General features: G+C 41.3%; 1 protein-coding gene across 10 annotated transcripts in view; it reads right to left on the bottom strand.

The window, feature by feature from the left end:
- Positions 1-24439, bottom strand: part of PEX5L (peroxisomal biogenesis factor 5 like) — a 235470-nt gene that overhangs the window by 8381 nt on the left and 202650 nt on the right. For all 10 annotated transcript variants that reach the window (XM_011218574.3, XM_019794215.2, XM_034662449.1 and 7 more), the window contains 5 exons: positions 8391-8507; positions 5869-6012; positions 2544-2614; positions 1066-1263; positions 251-416 (listed from right to left, as the gene is read on the bottom strand). In XM_011218574.3, the coding sequence (XP_011216876.1) occupies positions 251-416; positions 1066-1263; positions 2544-2614; positions 5869-6012; positions 8391-8507 (696 nt within the window). The remainder of the gene's footprint in view (positions 1-250; positions 417-1065; positions 1264-2543; positions 2615-5868; positions 6013-8390; positions 8508-24439) is intronic.

Raw genomic sequence — 24439 nt, 5'->3', positions numbered from 1 at the left:
GAAAACAGTACGGACGACTTTGTGAACTGACCTTTCCTTCATCAGAGAGCAGCTGATCGGAGGCTGTCCGGCCGTTCATGTTTCTGTGCGAGGGACTTGCGGATTAACAGCCGCGGTGGCATTATTGTTAGTACTGATCGCTCCAAACCATCGCATGCAGGGAAGTAAGATGTAGCAGAAATGTGCAGAGTGTAGCCTGTGAGAGCTGATTTTTCACAGAGAACCGCCCGGTTTCTGGTTGTGCACTTACCTCTGGCCGAACAGTTAAGGCAGCGTTAAATGCATCGATTGCTCTGTTAAATTCTCCGCTCAGGTGGAACAGTACCCCAAGACCTGTCTGTAGATCTGGGTCAATCATATCTCCATTTTGGTGCGCGGCTTCCAGATACAATTCCTTAACTCCTTCCAAAACAGAGCTACAAGGGAAAAAAATGGAGATGTGTATTCCAAATGGTGCAAACATATATTATTTACTATCATGTCCTCTGTTCCAAGAGAACATTACAGACTAGAAAAATCATGCTTAAAACATCTTCATTTAATGAGGACTATTAATACTGCACATTAAAAAAATACCTGCTGATTTTCATGAATTATTTTGTTGTACACAGAAACAGACTGTAAAGTAAGGTCTTCACATGGAAATTTCCATTGACCCTCTGAGTGCCAGTGTGGAAAACCCCAGGGGTCCGTGAGAATGAATTTAACACCGTGATTTATGGCTGATAGCAACAAAATCCCTAGAAAAAAGAACTTGTTTTTACTCCTAGCCAATTCTCGGGTTTTATGAAATGTGGTGCACTTTATAATTTATTTTAGGTTAATTATATGTCCACAGCATTTTGCTTTAAATTATGGTACTCCAGGCAAATGTCTGTGAGTGCCCACAATCTTGACCGTGTGTCCAGTCGTTGGTTCTGGTCTGAGCAATCTTTGTCATCAGAGTTGCTCTTGTAGCAGGAATGCACACCGAGTGGCTGCTGGGCAGGCTTGTTAATTACCCCTAAGGTGCCTAATGGTGTAAATGGGTATTTACAGCCGACTGTAATTTAATTAGAAGGATACCTATCAACTGGAGACTTGGACATCCTCCGGGTAAGGCCTGGAGATCCCTTCTTGCTCTTCACAAGGTATTTGTATTTTGGATTTTGCTTAATCCAGTTCTTCAGAGCTTCACATGCATCCTGCTGATGGCCGGTGTTAGTGTAACTCACAGCCAGAGCCATCAAAGCTTTCAAGTTGTTGGGCTGTAATTCTAAGCACCTGCAAGAAGGCATAAATAAGTAGGTAAATAAATAGCCAATTTCAGATTTTTCCTGCGTCAGAGTCTAACAGTTCTCTAGGAAATTTGAGGTCTTTATTAATTAAATGGTGCAAAAGCACAGCTAAGTTTATGTTAAGTCCTTAGAAAACACCATATTTATCTATGTGAAAATTGGGACCTAAGCATATTTGTAAGAAAGTTAAAACTCATCTCAATGAGCGCTAGGTCTGGTAATTTAATAAATGTTTTTAAAACTATAGAAAAGGTGGCTAATCCTTGCACAAAATTTATTAGGAGTTTATTTCATGAGGAGGGGATAGCATTGTTTTAGGCTACTCTACTATTGAAGTATTAAATGTATCGTATCCACGAAGCAAACGGACTTGAGGTAAACTTGGATATGCAGAGATGAAAGGCTGTACAGTGTTTTGTAAAGGAGAGGGAGATTCCCGTGTTTCTAGACTACCGATGTGGGCTTACATGAGGCAGGCTACAGCTGCTCCCCCTCATGCTATTCCACTGGCCTCTCACATGGGGCTTTCAAACTTTGAGGTGCATGAGAATCATCTGGGGATCAGTAAAATGCAGAGTAGGTAATACAGTCGGCCTGGGTGGGCCCGAGGCTGGGCAGGTCTGATAAGCTCCCAGGTGTTAATGAAGCTGGTAGTCCCTGGAGACTTTGAGCAGTGAACTCTAGACAGTACCTACATCAGTGTTTTAGGGAGAGATTATAAAGGGATTATATGTTGTATAGGGAAAGGGGAAGTTGTTTGGTAGGGGCGATTTTTCCAGGGTTTACAGAGGGCTCTAATGAAGCAAAGTGTGATGCTACATTTACCCAAAGCAGTCTAGACCTTTAGTCACAGGTCAGTAGTTATACTTGTAGGTCACTGAAACTCTCTCAGGAGATTCCCTGTGGACACAAGGAGCTAAAATTACACTGAGATTATTTTGAGTATGTTTTTCCTGAAGAAAACTTCCAAATGCTGCAGAAGGCTAGAAAGTTAAGAGGAACTATATATATATATATAACGCGTCCGTTTTATGACCACTTTTGACATTGACGCTTTTGTGCCAATGAAGGTCAACTGACTTGCGGATGACGAAACACTGCGATTTAAGAACATTATTTCTTCACAGATTCTTGTTTCCTACAGCTAAGTAATATGTGACATCTCAGCACTTGTCCTGGCCAAATTCTTTACAATGCACCTAAGGGTCAAAGACAAGATACACAGGAAGTCCCCCGGCCCATGATTTTGCACTTAGTGTCATCTACCTCTGGAGGGCGACAATAGCTGCTTGTTCGTTTTCATTCTCCGCCTGGGTTATCCCGAGGAACTGCCAGGCCTACAAAAAACAACTGAGGTCAACGTTGCAGAGGAAGCAGATTCACTCCTGTGCTTTAGATCCCTCCATGCAGAACAACCTGTCTCAGATGTGAGAGTCTTGTAAAAGGGAAAAAGATGACACGCGTTTCTTTACGCAAAGGCTCTTCGGACATCTGGGTCAAGATCCTCAGCCATTACTGACAAGTTCTCAGTATTTACTCTCCTGCGACCCCCAGAAACATTTGAGTGTCTGAGATTTCATGGTGTTAGGGTCTTAAAACTGAAAGATAATTATATAAAAGTATGCAATTGTGAGGAAAAGGGATGGTAAATAACCCAGAAATGTAGCTAGAGCGTGTAGACTTTATTTAGTAAGGAATCTCAAGAGGCGCAAAATGAAATCAGTTTGTAGAGATGCAAGTCTGACTGTTACTGTAAGAGCTAACAGAAAACTTAGAACTAGGGAAAATAAAACAAAATCCTCCACTCTAATGTGTTCATGGCTCTAATACCACTGTTTGAATGCAGAAAGCACATATAAAATGCAATCTACTACATCCATAATTTTATAGCCTACACTTATACTTTATATTGCATCATAAATACTATCCATGCTTTTACAAAAACCTCATACTTATAATTTTTAATTTAAATTTTGTTGAGTGGATATCTGGTTATTTACTCAACCAATGCCCTATTGCTGTCAGGTTGTTTCCAATCCTTTGCTATTGTTGACAATGTGAAGAATATCTTTAAGCAGATAACGTTTTTCATATCTAGAATGAAAGTTCTTAATACAACCAATTTCTCCGTATTTACTTAAAGGAACAATGATTCTCACACCATTACACGAACAATCCACGTGAACAAAACATCTCATTACATACACTGTCCTCAAATTTGCTGGGGTTGGGGCTATCAGTCTTATGGATTTAAAAGGGTTTGGGGAGTGTATAACTCTCTTACCTACAGACATTTTGAAACAAAACAAAACTATTATGAAGATACATAGAATCATCCTCAAGTGCTATAAAAATTATATTGGCTTTATCATCCTGAATTATTAGTACCCATGCCATATAAACTCATAAAAAATACTCATTACTTCCCTCCCAAATATCAGTGATTCTTTTTATTCGTTCAAATGTACACAGAGCAGTCCCTATGTTGATTTCACCTTCCATACATCTTAGGGTGCTTCGTAAGTTTGATGAAACAGTCCCTCTCTGGGGGCTTCTCGCTAGTCTTTGAGTAGGGTGTCATTTTCACTGTTCACAGATCATCTTTTACCTGAATTTTGGGTCTCCAAGACTCAGAAGCCCTGGGTCCTTGGTTGGGATCCTTTAGTTACCCAGTGCCCTAATCTTCTCATTAATGAATCTTTTTTTTAAAAAAGATATTTCCCTATTAAATTTTTATTTTTTTAATTTTTTAAAATAATTTTTTATTATGTTATGTCAGACACCATACGGTACATTCTTAGTTTTTGATGTAGTGTTCCATGATTCATTATTTGTGTATAACACGCAGTGCTCCCTGCAATATGTGCCCTCCTTAATATCCATCACTGGCCTATCCCAGTCCCCCACCCCCCTACCCTCTGAAGCCCACAGTTTGTTTCATTAATGAATTGGACATAATAATGTATACTTCTTTTTTTAAGCTTCCAGGGTTGTTGTGTCAAATTATATAATACACATGAAAACACCATAGCATTTAGAAATGTAAGGTGATATACTTTTGGGGGGTGGCCTACAGTTTTCTATTAATGTAATGACTTTCTCTTCCATTGTGACCCACATATCTTCTTAAAAATTCCAATATTTTGGTTCACATTCCAATTCTCAGTTCAATCTTGTTTCACTGTCAACTTTTTGACTAACAAGATACCAGGGCTTTAACCTAGTAATCAGTTTACTCATCCTTCCTATACAAGCTTTGAGCACAACTAATAATAATAATGAAGGCTAATGACTGATGGATGCACCAGGCCCTGAACTAAGCACTTTATTTGCATGAACTAATTTAATCCTCACAACATCCAATATTATTATATTGGTCGTTATTATAATCGTGACTTCCATTTTATGTATGAAGAGATGGAACTGAGACATTTTAAACGACTTGTCTCCAATCGCATGGCTCATGGCTCAGGAGTGGTAGAGCAAGGATTCAAACCCACACAGTTAGGACAGCACAGCCTAGAAACTTAACCACTACTCTATACTGCCCTCTCAGCACCATATATACCCCTCCCTAAAATTTCTGCAAATGCCTTATGAGGATTATTCCTTGTAAAAAGATTCCTAAAAATCACTCACAAACTGAAAAAGAAGACTTTACAGCTGCCACTGTCTTATTACAGGTCTCTGTAGGTTTGGAAACACAGTGGACCAAAGGAGGATGGCAAAGCCTCTCTGGGTGGTCTCCTGGCCTCTGTCTCCATCACCTTCCACACCTCAGAGAAAGGGGTTTTTCGAACAGGCAAATCTGACTGTATCTCTCTGCTGAGTAGAGTCCCCTAGTGGTTCCCCTGACTTTCATGAAGTTCAGACTCTTGCCCACTCTTGTCTTCTCCCCTCTAGCCCCTGGAACAATGTTTCATGCCCCACTGCCCACACACAAACCACTTCCTCCTAACACCTTGACGCTGCTGCTGTCTTTAATAAAGTCCCCCTCCTTCAAAATTCGGCTCTGGGTTTAAGTGTAGGGGAAGGCCTGCTCAGGAGCCTTGCTCTCTGCTCCCCTAGCGTCCTGTGCATACTCTGACATTGCATTTATTACACCGCATTGACTTATTGACTTGTCCCTCCAGATAGAACACAAATGTGTCTTTTCAACAGTTCCATTTTCCCGGTTCTTCAATATTTGAAGCCAGTGCCTGGCACAATTCTTGGGACACAGTATGTGTTCAATAAATGTTGAGCGAGCGAACCAAGGGTGAGATACGGTGTGGCTCTAGGCCTAGACAAAGCATACACTGCCCCCCTGCCAACTACTGCTGAGCCTCCAGGTTGACAATTTTGGTTTTTCATTTCTTGTCCCCACCCTTTTATTTGTGGGCACTCTGGATACTGCATATTTGATTTGGTTAGAGAACAGGAACCTATTTGTAACTTTTAAACACCTGGCAGAGTAAGCCAGGTTAGCTTCTTTGGGAGGCTTTCCTTGATGCAGATGCAGCCCAGGAGAGCTGGGCGTGTCCCCTGTCCCCTGTCCCTCACTCACACGCAGCCACTTTGTGAGCAGAACAGGAGGAAGGGAAAATATTACCTCTGCGTCTCCGGGGTCCTGAAGAATCGCTGCTTCCATGAACAGGATGGTGACGGGCAGGTCCCCTTCCTTCAGTCTTTTTAAGCCTTCTTCAAATGCTCCAGGCCAGTCCTTGAAGGGATTTTCAGTGTGAAAGTAATATCCCTGCAACACGGAGAAGGGCACTATGAGATCCATCGATTTATCTCTTCATTCTGATATTCAGTAAGCTCTTTTTGGATTTTAATTTAATTTATTCATTTGAATTATTTAACTTATTTAAATTAAATTGAAATTACTGTTTTTTTCCCCTTCCCACGAAGGTACTACATGTTCATTGTATAAATTTTGGATGATATTATTTTGTTATTGAATGATATAAAAAGAAACAAAAGTTACACCTAATGCCACAACCTATCACTGCTAATATAATATTTCTATCTATTACTCTTTTGCTCTTTTTTGTTTTAGCCATTCCTCCCACCCCTCTCCACCAGCGGCCCCGAGAATTAAAAAATACAGAGTTTTGGACATATTTTTCCTAAGTGCTACTACCATCCATTCCCCTGAAATGTTAACACCACATACTGTACATTGTTTATGTGCTGTGACCCTTTGGAGGGCTGCAAACCATTCTACTATCTAAGATTTTTTTTTTACCTTCCTGCTTCTTGAACCAGTTTCTGTCCCATGGGGGGCTGTAATTGCCCCATTGAGAATGCATATTTTAAAGTTATAGATCTTTTCTTTCGAAAATTTAAATTATACAGAATGTCTGAATAATCTTTTTCTATGAATATATAAATTAAACAAATAAGCTCATACCATATATGCAGTTTTGTAGCTTAAGCCCTGCTTAGTTTTAGTTTTTAAATTATTTGCATTGTGCCAAAACTTATTTAACCAAGCTCCTACTGATGGGCATTCAGGTTACTTTCAATTTTTTTGTTCTCATAAGTTAAGTTACAGTGAAAACCTCATGCTCAAATCTTTGTCTGCATATGATTATTACCTTAGGATAGACTTCTAGAGGGCTTTATTAGACTAAAGGTTACAAACTATTTTGAGGCCCTTGACATGTATAACTGAATTGCTTTTGAGAAAATGTGTCCCAAGTTAAACTCTAATTGGAAATAACCGAGAGAAATGATTTGTTGCAAACTTACCAGCATAGATCATCATAATATCCTTCTAATTTGATAGATACAAATAAGCTAGTCTGTTAATGATGTTACTAAGGTTTTAAAATAGATTAAATGGAGACTTTCATTCTTTACTGTCGCTGAGAAAGACAAACCCCCTTATCAAAGCCACACGGTATGACCAGTTTATGTAGTGATGTTACAGATATGGGGTTCCAGGGGCGAGGAGCTCAGTGCCCCAGCCATGCCTCAGGTGTATGAATTATAGCCTAGAGTCTGATAATCTATATCAATGTTTTCTCTCATTGCTTAGCTTTGATTTCTTGTGGAAGAGGGTTATTTTTAATAAGATAGTTACTCCGGTTTTATGAGATTGCCTGGCCGACTGAGGGGCAGAGAATACGGGGGAAAGGAAGACATTTTAATGACCATGTAGATTGAAAATCCTCTAAGATTGGAGACTATTCATCATCATATCTATTGCTAGGTAGGCAATAGATAAATATTTGTTGGATTGAACAAATGGAAGTTATCCAGAACTGATTATTATTGAGACTTCCTCTACCACAAAAAATCCATAAGACACACATATTATATGTGTGTATATATACATATCATGTGTGTGTGTGTATAGTTTTTCCTTCAGTAAGAAAATTCCTTATCTTTTTCTATCTTTCAAATCCTTTAAATTTATTTCTCAAAAGTGTCCCTCCCCTCTTCACCAAGTGTTTTCATTTTTTTATTATTTATTTATATATTTTTATTATTTTTTTCACCAAGTGTTTTTAAAAGCATAAACCCAAGGGCAACTGGGACTTCATGGGTAATCTGGCTGGTTGTTGACTGAACTCACACATTTGCTAGGGCTCCTTTCAGAGGAATATCTTGGGATTGGGACTTGTCCCTGGGACTTGACCTGGTTGTGTGAAGGGTATGTTTTCCATTGAGTTTCTTTGCTAGCTGTGTAAGGACCTCCTGTGGAAACATAGCTTTAAGCCCCCACCTCACTCCCCGGTCCACTCATAACATTTGGGTTAGCTCATCCACATGGCTCAAATGAATGACTGACAAAAAGCACTGTGAGATTAGCCAGTTCTCGTTCCAACCCACCCTCCATGTCAGTTAGTTCAGAAACTTGCCAGCAGTCAAGATGCAAGCTCTTGTGGGCTGCCAGACTGTATTAACATTGATAAAAACAAGGGCATTTCATTCCAGCTTTGCTGTCTTCACACACTGGAAAATTACATTTTCATTCACCAGAATTTCTTCCAGGTCAGACTGACATTAATTTGTCTACTTAATTCTTGAATTTTTTGCAAAATAGTTAATGACTAAGTTATAAAAATATGATGCAAGGAGGTTGAGAAAATGGTCAGCATATATAAGAACAGAATCGGTCACCTTCTCGCTAGCTGAGATTGTAACTTGGTTCTGAGCTTCTTGGTTCTCTGATATCCAGTTCCTCCGGGCCATTTCTTCCCATTCTGCTTGCATCTTATCCCAAAACTCTGTATCTGACTAGGAGACAGGAAAAATGAAGAGAGATGGATTTAAGACCATGCTATGTCACCTGGTTTATTTCTAGAAAGAAATAAGTTCTGAGGAGAAATAAAATGTTCAAACTGGCCACGTCCAATGATACTCATGGTTGAAGAGCTCCTGGAGGGTACTTAGTGGTCAGAGTGTTGAATTGGATTAGTTGTGACTTTTCCAACAGGAAAATAGTTACCATCTGAAGGATGAGGATCATATCTACCAAATTCAGCTAAAAATCCATTACTTGAGCAGTTTCAAGTGTGGGCACCGGGCACACATTTCAGGAAGGATGGTCTTAGAGCTGCTCTCAGGATATGAGGAATCAGAGCAATGGCTTTGGGACTGGATGGGCAGTGACTTGGGGAAGCAGCCAACCATGGACAAGGGAAAATAATATTAGTTGACCCTACGTTGTGCCAGGCCCTGTGCTAGGAGAAAACTGAGGGTAGAGGATTACGGTCACAAAGCCAGGATTGCATAGGATCAGAAGCCCAGCCTGGCTTCCAAGCCCATGCTCATCACCTGTGGCAAACATGGCCTCCTGGTGCTAAAGAATGAAGGACCTTGGCTTTAGGTGTGAACTTAATTGAGTCCTCTTAGTCAAGGTCTTGTCTATGGCAGGATGATTTTTTGAAAAACATGACTTTGTGTTTTTCTCCTTATAATTTTCCTTAATGTTTTCCAAAAGGGAAACCAGGCCATTTGCTCCGCTTTACTTCAGGGGAGGACTGAAGCAGAAATTTTCTGCAAGATTTGTCTGTCCCTGGTTGGCTTCTATTTTGTTAAGCCTGAAGAGAGTACTTTGGGTGTCCTGGTGTGAGGAAAAAGGGGCAAATATTTTAAAGAACTTAAGGGAGGAAGGGGAACTTTCCAGGGGGGGAAAAGAGAAGGAGGGTGGTAGATTCTGAGATGAGTGGGAAACTGGTGCTTAGCTTTTAGGTTTTTCACTGCGAACTGGCCTTTCAAGAGTGTGACAGAGGGTATGACTGGGGGGGCTGACTTCAAGTCTGATTCCGACATGGCAGGGACATAGACAGAAACTGGATTTCAAGGAACCACTTGTTGGCTATTAACTGTCAATATGACAGACAAGTGGGTGGAGGCTCTGCTCCTGATTTCTGGCACCATATAATCCTTCCATATTTGGTGTCCGAGACCAAATATGTTGGTAAGAGAGATGCTTGGAAACTACTTAATTTTCTTTAAAGAAAACAAGGGATGTTATTGCTGGAACACCTGAGTCTGGGACTGAGATGCATCCTATTACTTGCAAATCTCAATTTCTATGATTCTAAGTCCTGTGACTTGTTTACACACCATCAAGTTGCCCTTCACCGTTCAATCCTTCTAGTCTTATGTGCTACTCTACCCTCATGCCTGGTGGTGGTGATTCTATGGTGGGAACTCTTCAAAGTTGCTCTGACTGAAAATTATAAGCTTATTTCTTCTGGATATAAATGTTCAAGGAATAAGGGCTAGCCCAATGTGATTAATCCTAGGCTGCTAAATAAATAGTAGGTCTTGTTATTCTCCTTTATTATGTCCACAATACTCCTTCCTACCACAGGAATGGGTCCTGTCCCTTCAGCAGAGGCCTCCCCTTGATGAAGGCTCAGGGCAGCAGACACCTCAACAAGTCTGTTTCTGAGATGCTAGAAGCACAAGGAATGGCCACCACTTATCCAGGGTAAGGTTAGGAATAAAACTCAAAGTTTCTTTTTTAACAAGTCTTTTTAGTAGAATACCAAATTATGCAAACAGAATGATCTCAGATATACAAAAGCAATGGCTTGATAACAAACTAGAAGGAAATATGTGGTCATGTTAAGAGGAATCTGTCTTTGAATGAAGGGATGACGGGTGGGGTTTTTCTTGCTTCTTTATACATTTCTCCACTTTCTGCATTTTCTATGAGTATGCACCGTTGTTCTAATTTTTTAAAAGGTTCAAAACAACAATACCATTATCTGTCCTTTTTAAAATACTGTAAGCCTGAACATTTAGATACTGAGGAATTTGGAAAACAATTTTGAAAAAAAAAATTTTTGGAGACTCATTTTCTCGAATAGCTTTTCACAGATGTAGGTTCAGCTTGTCTGCACAGAAACTAAGATAACTCTATCAAGTGAATATAATGTTTACTGATTTTCCCAATTCTTCTGAACGAAAGAATGAGGAAGACTTCATAACGTGTACATCTGGATTACAAAAGGATGCATCACCTTTCCTGCAGCTTCAAATTAGAGCTGTGGATGCGGAAATAAGATGACTGGAGATAACAGGACCTCCGTGGAGGTGAGGTTGCCAGGTTCTTATTTAATAAACTATACCAGGACTTACTGTTACCACTTAGAATAAGTTCTGCTGACTCATTAAAGTGCACAGCACAGATTCATTTAATTACAGATGACTACTTTTAGCACAATCAATTTTCATCCAGTCTCAGAATACAGATTTCATTCACATAACTGCAATTAACACTGTTTCTTTTTTCTATTTCTAATCAATTTTAGAGAAACCTGAAATACATTTGAATTTTAACCATTATAGACACGACTGAGGGGATTTTATGGATTGATGATTCTCTTAGCTGTTCTAGGATTTTGTAGATGGTTTTTTTTTTTATACTCTACAAGTAATAAGTTAACTGCTTACACCAGAAATGAGCTATCTGCAATCCATTTTCATTTTCAAAAATAGCTTTCTGATTATAACAATGGTAGATAGTCATAAGAAACTTGGGATATGTGGTAGAGTGGTTAAGGATAGCAGCTCTCTCCTCAGATGGACATGGGAACAAATGTGGCTTGATCACTGACCTTCTGCCAAGACCTTTGACTCCTCTAGGTTTCACTTTCCTTATCTTTAAAGTGAACCTATAATAGTGATCTTGGTCAGTTATTTTGAGGATTAAATGAGAAAATATATCTGTGGCATGAAACACGTGGAAAATGTTCAATAAGTGCAGGTGTGCTTATTAATATTTTTGTATCATTGAGAAAAATGTAAAGAATGAAACAAAGATCACCTACAACCACAAAGCACAAATATACATCTATGAGTATCTTGGTGTTTTAATTTGCTGTAAATACATACCCTCTTCTAGATATCTTTCCTCTCTTTAAGTCTTTCCCTTCTACCTAATTATTACAGAATTGGAGCAAAATTAAGAAGATTATGGAGAACATAGACTATTATGTAGCATAAAACGATATTTAAGAAGAGTTATTACAACATGGAGCAGGCCTCGGGTTATACTATTCCTTCGTAAGTAGTGTGATCACAGTGAGAGAAAACAACAACAAATTACATGTTGGGAAAATAATCACAGTAGAGAAATGCACCAATAGCATTACTTTCACTGGGTGGGATTGTGAGTAATTGTCCCATCATCTTTCCTTGTATTTGACAGCATTTCCCAAATTTTCTATAGCTAACATTATTTTTGTGAAAAAGTAAGATTTGGCTAAAAAATACTTACTTCTGGAGTTTCTGGGTGGCTCAGTTGGTTGAGTAGTTGACTCTTGATGTCGGCTCAGGTCAGATCTCAGGTTCATGAGATTAAGCCCCTGTCAGGCTATGAGCTCGAAGTGGAGTCTGTTTGGGATTCTCTCTCCCTCTTCCTCTGCCCCTCCCCCCACTTGCGTGCTCTAAAAATTTAATAAAACCTTAAAAAAATACTTCTTTTCGATCTCAATTCCTCCATGATGTTTCTCCAAAGACCCTAAACTTGAAGCATCTCTTGCTTCTCTGAGCTCCTTTGAACTAACATTGTGTGCCAGTGGTTAGGAAGAAGAGAGGTGTGTGCTAGAAGCTTCTATTATCCCTGTAAACTTGAATACATCATTCAAATCCACCTGTACATTGTTTTTTATCATTTGTAAAGTAAGAAGACTAAATTCATTAGACAATAGCTCAAGTTTTTTTGTCTACACAGATTGACTCAGAGGATCAGAGTAAGTGGGACAGGAAGTGGGCTTCTAGCCTATTCACTGATCTCTAAAAATCATACTTTAAAGCATTTTCCCAAGAGTAAAATTGACATTTTCCCTTTACTTTTTGATTGTAAAACTAGAAAATAAAAATTTCTGTGAGAACCATGACAAAATTAAATACTAATTAAATTAAAATACAAAGAATAAAAAAAAATAAGCAATTTAATTTAGAACCAGGGAATTTTAAGGGAGAACAGCATATTGCTAGTTCCCACTCACCCGTCTATTTTGGTTATCCTTGAGTTAAAATAGAGATACTTTCAATTTTGTGGTCAAACATACTTGTTGAGTTGTGCTATGAAAGAACTGTTTGATGTGAGATGATATGCCCTACGTGCCTGTGAGGAGTCTGACTTTCTTTTTGCTTCTTTAGACATCCATTGAAACTGTCACTGGATCAAAACTTAAACAAACAATCCATTCTCTATATGCAAAAGAAAAGAGAGTAGCCCTTATATGGCAAGGAATGAAAATCACAGTGCAAATTTGGACAAAATATCTGCCACAACAAAAAATTTTTGTCAAAGTGAAATTGTGTGTAGATCAGTGAGAGACCTTATTGCCCTGAGATTCAGTAGCCCAGGCTAGCAAAACATGGCTGAAACACCCCCACTCACATCTCTTATTGACTAAAAAGCTAATATTAGTCAAAGATTCCATGTGGCTGTCCAAAGAACATATTCAACCTGGGACTATAAAGATGTTCAGCACCCTGTTTGAGGACGGGATAGCATTTTGATTGGTCAGAATTAGTTTGAGCTCTGGATGCAGTTCTGAGGGTCCCATGTAGTGAGGTCATCGGCAAACTGGAGTCTATTCAGGCAAGAGTGAATGGGCAAGAGTAACCCAGTTTATGAAGCGATTTACTGGTACAGCGAGGCTCAGAGGGGTGGTGGAGCTGGGCGAGAAGCCTTAGCCTTATTTTGCAGACAGAAGAACTTGGGTGAATGAATGGCAGTTCCTGGGGGACAGATTTTTATTAAATGCCTAAAAATGTAAGAAGGATGGGTTCCCCAACATTAGAAGTCTTTTTATTTTCTTAAGAGAGGGGGGATGGGAGGTGGTAGGTGGGGGGAAGGGCAGAGGGTCCAAGGAAGAGGGAGAGAGAGAATCTCAAGCAGGCTCCAAGCCCAGCATGGAGCCTGATGCAGGGTTCAATCTCACAACCCTGAGATCATAACCTGAGCCCAAATCAAGAGCTGGACATCTAATCAATTGAGCCACCCAGGTGCCCCTACATTAGAAGTGGAACGACCAATGTGAGGAATGCTTGTAAAGGTGATTCACAGATTAGTTTGACCCGATGAATTCTATAATCTCTTATGACCCTGAGTATCAGACTGCAACATTATTAATGAGTTGATTTACTGAGTCAAACAGGAAGGCTCAAAATTTATAAAATCTCTATGTGACCCTTTCTCAATCTAAACAGTATGGGGAAGAGGACTCATGGGCTTTGGCATCAGGTAGAATGGGCTGCAATACTGGCCATATCTCCTGTCACGAGACCTTCAGCAATTTAGCTCACCTCTTTAACTTGGTTTCCTCGTTTGTAAAATGTAAAAAAGTCTTGTAGAGTGGTTGTGCAGATGAAGGAAAACAAAGTGCTTAAAACTTGTAACATTAAGAATAAAGGAATTGGGGGACCCTGGTGCTCAATTGGTTAAGCATCTGCCTTTGGCTCAGGTCATGATCCCAGGATTCTGATATCTGCTCAGCGGGGAGTCTGCTTCTCCCTCCCCCTCTACCACTCCGCCCTGCTCATGCTCTCTCTCAAATAAATAAAATCTTAAAAAAAAAATGAAGGAATTGGCAGTTAATGTAATTTTATACTTGTAAATGAAAAAATTACTTTTCAGGATAGAGAGAGGATGCCATATCATAACCTGTAAACTGTGTGGTTCAGAAGTTTTAAAAAATAAAACTGTTGGTACTAGCACTCAACATAGATTTTCTGGTTGCCTCTGGGTTAGACACGCTTCCTTGTTTAATGAAATGGGCCATCACTGTCCAAGTTGGCAGGCACCTGGGCAAATAGCCTGAGGCTTTCACCAAACAACGGTTGGTTGCAAAACGTGGGGAGAAAAAATTGGAAATGATGGGAAGGAGAAGAAAGGGCACAGGGGGCTGGAAATAATACAATACAAGGCTTGAGCAGGATGTCAGGAGGCAACCAAGAGCCATTTCTAACAAAATCTTAGATATTTTCTTGTTCTTTCTCTTCTTCCTCCCAGGGCAAGCAACAGAGAGGAATGGAGTATTAAAGCACAAGGAGCAGGAGTGTGGGGGGGAGGTTAAGATGGCGGAGGAGTAGGGGACCCCTTTTTCAACCGGTCCCTGAGTTGAGCTGGATAGGTACCAGACCAGCAGGAACATCCACGGAATCAGCCTGAGACGCAGGAAGATACATCGATCTCTACAAATGAACATCTCCAGCGCTGAGTATCGAGGTACGAAGCGGGGAGCCGTGAAACCGCGCACAGATATCGGAAGCTAAACAGAAGGGGGAGGGAGCCGCCGTGTCAGGGCGCCGGGAAGCGGTAGCCACCTGCAAGGGGGAGCGGACAGACCGCGGACCCGCACGCTTGAGACAGCAGGCTGAGAAGGGAGCTCCGGGAGCGCACGCGGGACGGCTGGCGGTTGGCGGGCCACCTGCACGGGGGAGCAGGCGGACTCGCGGACGGCACCCGCGAGACAACAGACTTAGAACGCGAGCTCCAGGAGCGCGCGCGCAGGGCGGCTGGCGGGCCACCTGCACCGGGGAGCGGGCGGACCGCGGACCCGCACTCTGGAAACGGCAGACTGAGTCCGTGAGCCGGGAGCGTGCACCACCAAGCATCTCACGGAGCTCCGGAGCTCCGGTGTGCTCACTGGATCGAGGCTGAGACCGGGAGCTCCGGGAGCGTCCGCGGGGCGGCTGGCGGCTGGAGGGCCACCTGCACGGGGGAGCAGGCGGACTCGCGGTCAGCACCCGTGAGACACCAGACTGAGACGGGGAGCTCCGGGAGCCCGCGCGGGGCGGCTGGCGGCGGGCGGGGTTGGAAACACAAAGGACAGAGACGTGCCGGCCCTGGAAGTGAGGGCTGGGACGCCGGGTGTGGGGCGCACAGCCCGGGATGCTGCAGGGTTGAGCAGCACCAACAGAAACAGAGTTAAAGTGGCCAGAACATCAGTGGAGAACGATCCGCGATCCCTCTGTTCTGAGACAGAGGCTGAATTTCAGCCGCTGCTGCTCTCTCAGAAGAGGCATAGCAAACCGCCAGGGAAAGCCGCCAGAGAACAAAAGCCCGGAAATACCGGCTCACAGGGTGCCCATCCCCATCCCCCCTCGCAAGGGACACAGAGACTCTACCCAAACAGGGTTTTCTGAGTACCGGCAGGCAGGCCCCTCCCCCAGAAGGCAGGCTGAAAAATCAAGAAGCCCACAACCCGGAGCGCCTGAGTGGCGCAGTCACCAAGCACCTGTCTTCGGATTAGGGTGTGTTTACAACGTTCCGGAAAGGAGTCCCTCATCGGGCTTCTCCACCGGGAACCTGCTTCTTCCTCTCCCACTCCTCTGCTTGGGTTCCCTTTCTTGCTGACTGTCTCTCTCTCTCTCAAATAAATAAATAAACTCTTTAAGGAAGAAGCCCACATCCCTAAGATCTCTATAAAACAAGGGCGCACGGCCTGGGTCCCAGTCAACACTTGGGCTCTGGACAACCCTGCAATCTCTCTTCATCAGAATGACGAGAAGGAGAAGTCCCCCCCAGCAAAGAAAAGATAATGAGTCTGTGGCCTCTGCCACAGAATTGGCCTCGGCCACAGAATTAATACATATGGATGTATCCCAATTATCAGAAATGGAATTCAGAGCAACAATGGTCAAGATGATGAGTAAACTTGAAAAAAGCATCAGAGAAAGCGTTGCTGAGAATATAGAATCCCTAAGGGCAGAAATGAGAGCGAATCTGACAGAAATTAAAAATTCTATGGGCCAAATACAGTCAAAACTAGAGGCTCTGACGGCCAGGGTCACCGAGGCAGAGGAACGCGTTAGCGAATTGGAGGATGGGTTAGTAGAAGAAAAAACGAAAATAGAAGCTGGTCTTAAAAAAATCCACGCCCACGAATGTAGATTACGGGAGATTACTGACTCTATGAAACGATCCAATGTCAGAATCATCGGCATCCCTGAAGGGGTGGAGAAAAACAGAGGTCTAGAAGAGATATTTGAACAAATTGTAGCTGAAAACTTCCCTAATCTAGCAAGGGAAACAAGCATTCGTGTCCAAGAGGCAGAGAGGACCCCATCCAAGCTCAACCAGGACAAACCTACGCCACGGCATGTCATAGTGCAATTCGCAAATATTAGATCCAAGGATACAGTATTGAAAGCGGCCAGGGCAAAGAAATTTCTCACGTACCAAGGCAAAGGTATCAGGATTACGTCAGACCTGTCTACAGAGACCTGGAATGAGAGAAAGGCTTGGGGGGGCATTTTTAAAGCTCTTTCAGAGAAAAACATGCAGCCAAGGATCCTTTATCCAGCAAAGCTGTCATTCAGAATTGATGGAGAAATAAAGACGTTCCAAAATCGCCAATCATTAACCAATTTCGTAACCACGAAACCAGCCCTACAGGAGATATTAAGGGGGGCTCTATAAAGGTAAAAAGGCCCCAAGAGTGATACAGAGCAGCAAGTCACAACCGATACAAAGACTTTAAAGAGAAATGGCATCATTAAAATCATATCTGTCAATAATCTCTATCAATCTAAATGGCTTAAACTCTCCCATAAAACGCCACAGGGTTGCAGATTGGATAAAAAGACATGACCCATCCATTTGCTGTCTACAAGAGACTCATTTTGAACCCAAAGATGCATTCAGACTTAGAGTAAGGGGATGGAGTACCATCTTCCACGCAAATGGACCTCAAAAGAAAGCTGGAGTAGCAATTCTCATATCAGATAGACTGGATTTTAAACTAGAGGCCATAGAGAGAGATACAGAAGGGCACTATATTATTCTTAAAGGAAGTATTCAACAAGTGGATATGACAATTATTAATATATATGCCCCCAACAGGGGAGCAGCAAGATACACAAGCCAACTCTTAACCAAAATAAAGAGACATATAGATAAGAACACAGTAATAGTAGGGGACCTCAACACCCCACTATCAGAAATAGACAGAACACCCTGGCAAAAACTAAGCAAAGAATCAAAGGCTTTGAATGCCATACTCGACGAGTTGGACCTCATAGATATATATAGAACACTACACCCCAGAACCAAAGAATACTCATTCTATTCAAATGCCCATGGAACATTCTCAAGAATAGATCATGCTCTGGGACACAAAACAGGTCTCAGCCAATACCAAAAGATTGAAATTATCCCCTGCATATTCTCAGACCACAACGCTCTGAAATTGGAACTCAACCACAAGGAAAAACCTGGAAGAAACTCAAACACTTGGAGGCTAAGAACCATCCTGCTCAAGAATGACTCGATAAACCAGGAAATCAAAAAACAAATTAAACAATTTATGGAGACCAACGAGAATGAATACACAACGGTCCAAAACCTATGGGATACTGCAAAGGCAGTCCTAAGGGGGAAATACATAGCCATCCAAGCCTCACTCAAAAGAATAGAAAAATCTAAAATGCAGTTTCTATATTCTCACCTCAAGAAACTGGAACAGCAACAGAGGGACAGGCCTAACCCACTGACAAGGAAGGAGTTGACCAAGATTAGAGCAGAAATCAATGAATTAGAGACCAGAACCACAGTAGAGCAGATCAACAGGACTAGAAGCTGGTTCTTTGAGAGAATCCATAAAATTGATAGACCACTGGCAAAACTTGTCCAAAAACAAAGAGAAAGGACTGAGATTATTAAAATTATGACTGAAAAGGGAGAGGTCACGACCAGCACCATTGAAATTGCAAGGATTATTAGAAACTTTTATCAACAGCTATATGCCAAAAAACTAAACAATCTGGAAGAGATGGAGGCCTTCCTGGAAACCTATAAACTACCAAGACTGAAACAGGAAGAAATAGATTTCTTAAATAGGCCAATTAACTATGAAGAAATTGAGTCAGTGATAAACAACCTTCCAAATAATAAAACTCCAGGCCCAGACGGTTTTCCTGGGGAATTCTACCAAACATTCAAAGAAGAAATAATACCTATTCTCCTAAAGCTATTTCAAAAAATAGAAACAGAAGGAAAGCTACCAAACTCATTCTATGAGGCTAATATTACCTTGATCCCCAAACCAGGCAAAGACCCCCTCAAAAAGGAGAATTACAGACCGATTTCTCTAATGAATATGGATGCCAAAATCCTCAACAAGATCCTTGCTAATAGAATCCAACAGTACATTAAAAGGATTATCCATCATGACCAAGTGGGATTCATACCTGGGATGCAAGCATGGTTCAACACTCGCAAATCAATCAATGTGATACATCATATCAACAAGAAAAGACTCAAGAACCATATGATCCTCTCAATTGATGCAGAAAAAGCATTTGACAAAATACAGCATCCTTTCCTGATTAAAACCCTTCAGAGTGTAGGAATAGAGGGTACATTTCTCAATCTCATAAAAGCCATCTATGAAAAGCCTACTGCAAGCATTATTCTCAATGGGGAAAAGCTGGAAGCCTTTCCCTTAAGATCAGGAACACGACAAGGATGCCCACTCTCGCCACTATTATTCAACATAGTACTAGAAGTCCTTGCAACAGCAATCAGAAGACAAAAAGGGATCAAAGGTATCCAAATCGGCAAAGAAGAAGTCAAACTGTCTCTCTTTGCAGATGACATGATACTCTATATGGAAAACCCAAAGGAATCCACTCCCAAACTATTAGAAGTTATAGAACAATTCAGTAAGGTGGCAGGATACAAAATCAATGCCCAGAAATCAGTTGCATTTCTATACACGAATAACGAGACTGAAGAAAGAGAAATTAGGGAATCCATCCCATTTACAATAACACCAAAAACCATACGTTACCTTGGAATTAACTTAACCAGAGACGTAAAGGACCTATATGCTAGAAACTATAGATCACTTTTGAAAGATATTGAGGAAGACATAAAAAGATGGAAAAATATTCCATGCTCATGGATTGGAAGAATTAACATAGTTAAAATGTCCATACTACCCAGAGCAATCTACACTTTCAATGCTATCCCGATCAAAATACCGAGGACATTTTTCAAAGAACTGGAACAAATAGTCCTTAAATTTGTATGGAACCAGAAAAGGCCCCGAATCTCCAAGGAACTGTTGAAAAGGAAAAACAAAGCTGGGGGCATCACAATGCCGGATTTCGAGCTGTACTACAAAGCTGTGATCACAAAGACAGCATGGTACTGGCACAAAAACAGACACATCGACCAATGGAACAGAATAGAGAACCCAGAAATGGACCCTCGGCTCTTTGGGCAACTAATCTTTGATAAAGCAGGAAAAAACATCCGGTGGAAAAAAGACAGTCTCTTCAATAAATGGTGCTGGGAAAATTGGACAGCTACATGCAAAAGAATGAAACTTGACCACTCTCTCACACCATACACAAAAATAAACTCCAAATGGATGAAAGACCTCAATGTGAGACAGGAATCCATCAAAATTCTAGAGGAGAACATAGGCAACAACTTCTATGACATCGGCCAGAGCAACCTTTTTCACGACACATCTCCAAAGGCAAGAGAAATAAAAGATAAAATGAACTTATGGGACTTTATCAGGATAAAGAGCTTCTGCACAGCCAAGGAAACAGTCAAAAAAACTAAGAGACAGCCCACGGAATGGGAGAATATATTTGCAAAGGACACCACAGATAAAGGACTGGTATCCAAGATCTACAAAGAACTTCTCAAACTCAATACACGAGAAACAAATAAACAAATCATAAAATGGGCAGAAGATATGAACAGACACTTTTCCAATGAAGACATACAAATGGCTAACAGACACATGAAAAAATGTTCAAAATCATTAGCCATCAGGGAAATTCAAATCAAAACCACACTGAGATACCACCTTACGCCAGTTAGAATGGCAAAGATAGACAAGGCAAGAAACAACAATTGTTGGAGAGGATGTGGAGAAAGGGGATCCCTCCTACATTGTTGGTGGGAATGCAAGTTGGTACAGCCACTCTGGAAAACAGTGTGGAGGTCCCTTAAAAAGTTAAAAATTGAACTACCCTATGACCCAGCCATTGCACTACTGGGTGTTTACCCCAAAGATACAGACGTAGTAAAGAGAAGGGCCATATGCACCCCAATGTTCATAGCTGCATTGTCCACAATAGCCAAATCATGGAAGGAGCCGAGATGCCCTTCAACAGATGACTGGATTAAGAAGCTGTGGTCCATATATACAATGGAATATTACTCAGCTATCAGAAAGAACGAATTCTCAACATTTGCTGCAACATGGACGGCACTGGAGGAGATAATGCTAAGTGAAATAAGTCAAGCAGAGAAAGACAATTATCATATGATTTCTCTCATCTATGGAACATAAGAACTAGGAGGATCGGTAGGGGAAGAAAGGGATAAAGAAAAGGGGGGTAATCAGAGGGGGGAATGAAACATGAGAGACTATGGACTGTGAGAGGCAAACTGAGGACTTCAGAGGGGAGGGGGTGGGGGAAGGGGATAGCCTGGTGATGGGTAGTAGGGAGGGCACGTATTGCATGGTGCACTGGGTGTTATACGCAACTAATGAAGCATCAAACTTTACATCGGAATCTGGGGATGTACTGTATGGTGATTAACATAATATAATAAAATAAAATTAAAAAAAAAAAAAAAAGCACAAGGAGCAGAACTTGTCCAAATGGGCAGGGGTCATTTTTGAAAGAGCTTTTTAGCATATTCATTAGCAAATGAATGCCTTCCTGGAGCCAAAGTTTAGCGTGATTATATCTATTGTGGCTCCAGTGGGGTCTGTATTCACAATGGAAAACTGCCCTCCAGGGGCACTGGGCCTGGAGGTTTGTAGACCAAACCTGGGGTTTGCTGCTGCTTGGGAATAAGGTTTTGTGGGGCCAATTTCTTAGCAGCTGTTTATGTTTTGCAGGCTTCCTGACTGCTCTGTGTTCAGTTGGTGACCGAGGGCCACAGGGCTACTTTACCATGGGCACAGGGAGGTGGGAGGGCCCCTGGGCTTGAGCTTTGCCTCACATCCATGTGGTAACATGTCCTGTGATAAAAGAAGTGGCCTGTGGATAGTGGTAGTGGAATCCCTGGCAGGTGACTTTCTTTTTGTAAAAGGCGAATGTCTGACTTAGCTTTTGATCGATGAGGCATCCACTTCAAAGATGGCTACCTTGAATAACCACATTATGCCACTCACTCTAGATAGAGTCAGGTTGGGCATGTCCCCCCCCCCCCAATTTTAGAGATCTTGATTGATTTATAACTGACCATTTGGGCTACTTGCTTTTTTCTCTTCCCATGCTTTAAATTCCTGTACTTATGCTTTAAATTCATCAATAAAGAATGAGCCCTCAGAACCCTGGGCCCCCGCCTTGAACTCCCATAAAAGCAGAACCCCAGGCCTGCTCTCTTTCTCTCTATGCATGACCTCAGTGCGTGGCCCCAGGTAGGCCATGAAATTCCCAGGACTTGTAAGTAACATACTTTTTCTTTTTCAAAGTTTCCTGGTGGTTATTGCTGAGTATCTTGAAATCATAATAAGAACCACAAGGGCTGGTCCAGCCACAAAACTGGTTCTTGATAGGCTGAGACCAACACAGAACAATCATGAACAACAGGCAATGTGATTCAGTTCCAGAGGGTGTTTCTTCTCCTTTAGGCATGGCCACAAGTGCTGAAAAAGTTACAGAGAAACTCCCTACTAGCTTTAATAAAATAAGGTATTAGAAATATTTACTAAACCCAAACTATGTGTTTGTGCTTTGCACAGCAGTATTACTATGGGAACTACTCTCAAGAAGTTCACTGTCCAATGATAAAATAAAAATCGAGGCAACTGTAATTCAGGATAGGGTGAACAGATGATGCAAAAAGAGATGCAATTACGTGCTAAAGTCACACTAACTTTGGTAAATAAAAGAGCCAGGATTCAAGATACTTCATTCTTGAGTTGGACGTGGAGTCCCTTGCCCGCCTTGACAAACAGATGGCAATGGGAATGACCTGCTGTGGTTTGGGGGCTAGATCCTACAAGGTGATACACTTTCTGCCTGCCTCTCCCTCTTCCTCTCAAGACACTCTCTCCCGGAATCTAGCTATCTAGATGGCTATCTATCTAGCAAGAAAGCCCAGGCCACAAAGAAAGGCCACATGTAGGTGTTCTAGCTGTCTGTTGCAGCTAAGATGTCAGGTGATTATTGGCATAAGACATCTGACATGCAAGTGAGAATGACTTTGTTTTTGTTTGTTTGTTTTTTAAAGAATTTATTTTTGAGCAATCTCTACACCCAATGTGGGGCTAGAACCCACATCCCTGAGATCAGGAGTCGTATGCTCTGCTGACTGAGCCAGCCAGGTGCCCTGAGAATGCTTTTGGATGATTCCTACCCCTCACCATCACCATGAGCCATCGAGGTGCACTGACACACAATGGAACAAAGATGAGCCATCCTCTCTTACCCTACCTAAATTACATATTGTTTGAGCAAAATAAATATATTTTTTAAAGCCATGAATGTTGGAGTGATTTGTTACACAATCATAGTAACTGGAACATACTTTAGGTTTGAGGATTGGAGCACGGAAGGAAAACTGGGTGTAGAGATGGGAACTTGAAGGATTGATAGGATAATGAAGTATGGTAGCATTTCCCCAAAGAGTATTCTAGAAACAAAGAGTTCTGTTATCAAATGAGCTTAAGAAACTATAAGTTAAAGCAGAGGCTGCAAATTGGTGGCGTCTGAGCCCAATCTAGCCAAGAGACATGTTTTTGTTCCCTCAAACTGGATGTAACATTTTCCATCAAAACCCAGATTTCAGATATCTCATGAAGATCTGTTAATATTGGGCCCACATAATGAGAAGCAGCAACTCTCAGGTGATATGTGTGGTCTCCATTTCGTCACGGCCATCGCCAGATCATTCTCTTTATCTCCTGGAAGTAACTAGTTTTTTTCTGGACAAAAGTGAACATGTTCCTTACTGCATGAGTTCCCAGGCTGTTCATATGCTAATGGATATTTTAAATTTCTAAGTGGGGATGTAAGCAATAGTCCTTAAATGTATTTACCTTGAACCTTTGAGTGTGCAGCTGTCATTAGGGTTCTCTAGAACACACCTTGGAAAATGCTGATACAGAGACTCGGGGCATCTGAAGTTCCACAAAAACAGAAATCTTTGGTGGGATAAATTCGGTGTATCCTGAGAAGCTACCAGGGACAGGAATTTACCACATATAGTTTGTTTTCATGTGATTGTTTCCAGTGAAACTCATCTCCAATTAGCCAGGAGGTTCTCTAATCCTCACATCTGCTGTGTGAATCAGAATTCTTCAAGAATCTGTTGTTGTTATTGTTCTAGAAAAGGAAATGAAACCCAGAATGTGTAGGGAAGAATTAAAATAATTTTTGTAGGTTTTTAAGAAGACAACTCATTTGATGAATTTATCTTGTCAATGCTAACTGGTCATTTGAAATGGCTTTGAAATTACATATAATTATGTATACAGATCGGACAAAGACTGGAAGAAACATTAAAAATGAAAACAGTTAATTTATTAGTGTCATGGGAATTCTGGGTAATTCCTAGCCTTTCCTCCCCCAACATTCTGATTTCCCTTATTGTTTTTCCTTTTAAAATAACTTTTAAAAGTTTCTTAAATGAGAGAAAACCTTTGATGAAGGAATTATTTTTCTGATGACCAACAACTTAAGTTCTATGATTGGTTCAGGGCCTGCAAAAA

The sequence above is a fragment of the Ailuropoda melanoleuca genome, chromosome 1, assembly GCF_002007445.2.
Source record: "Ailuropoda melanoleuca isolate Jingjing chromosome 1, ASM200744v2, whole genome shotgun sequence".
NCBI classification, from domain to species: Eukaryota; Metazoa; Chordata; class Mammalia; order Carnivora; family Ursidae; genus Ailuropoda; species Ailuropoda melanoleuca.
The sequence above is the reverse complement of the archived record's forward strand: the minus strand, read 5'-3'. Positions and strand labels throughout refer to the sequence as shown.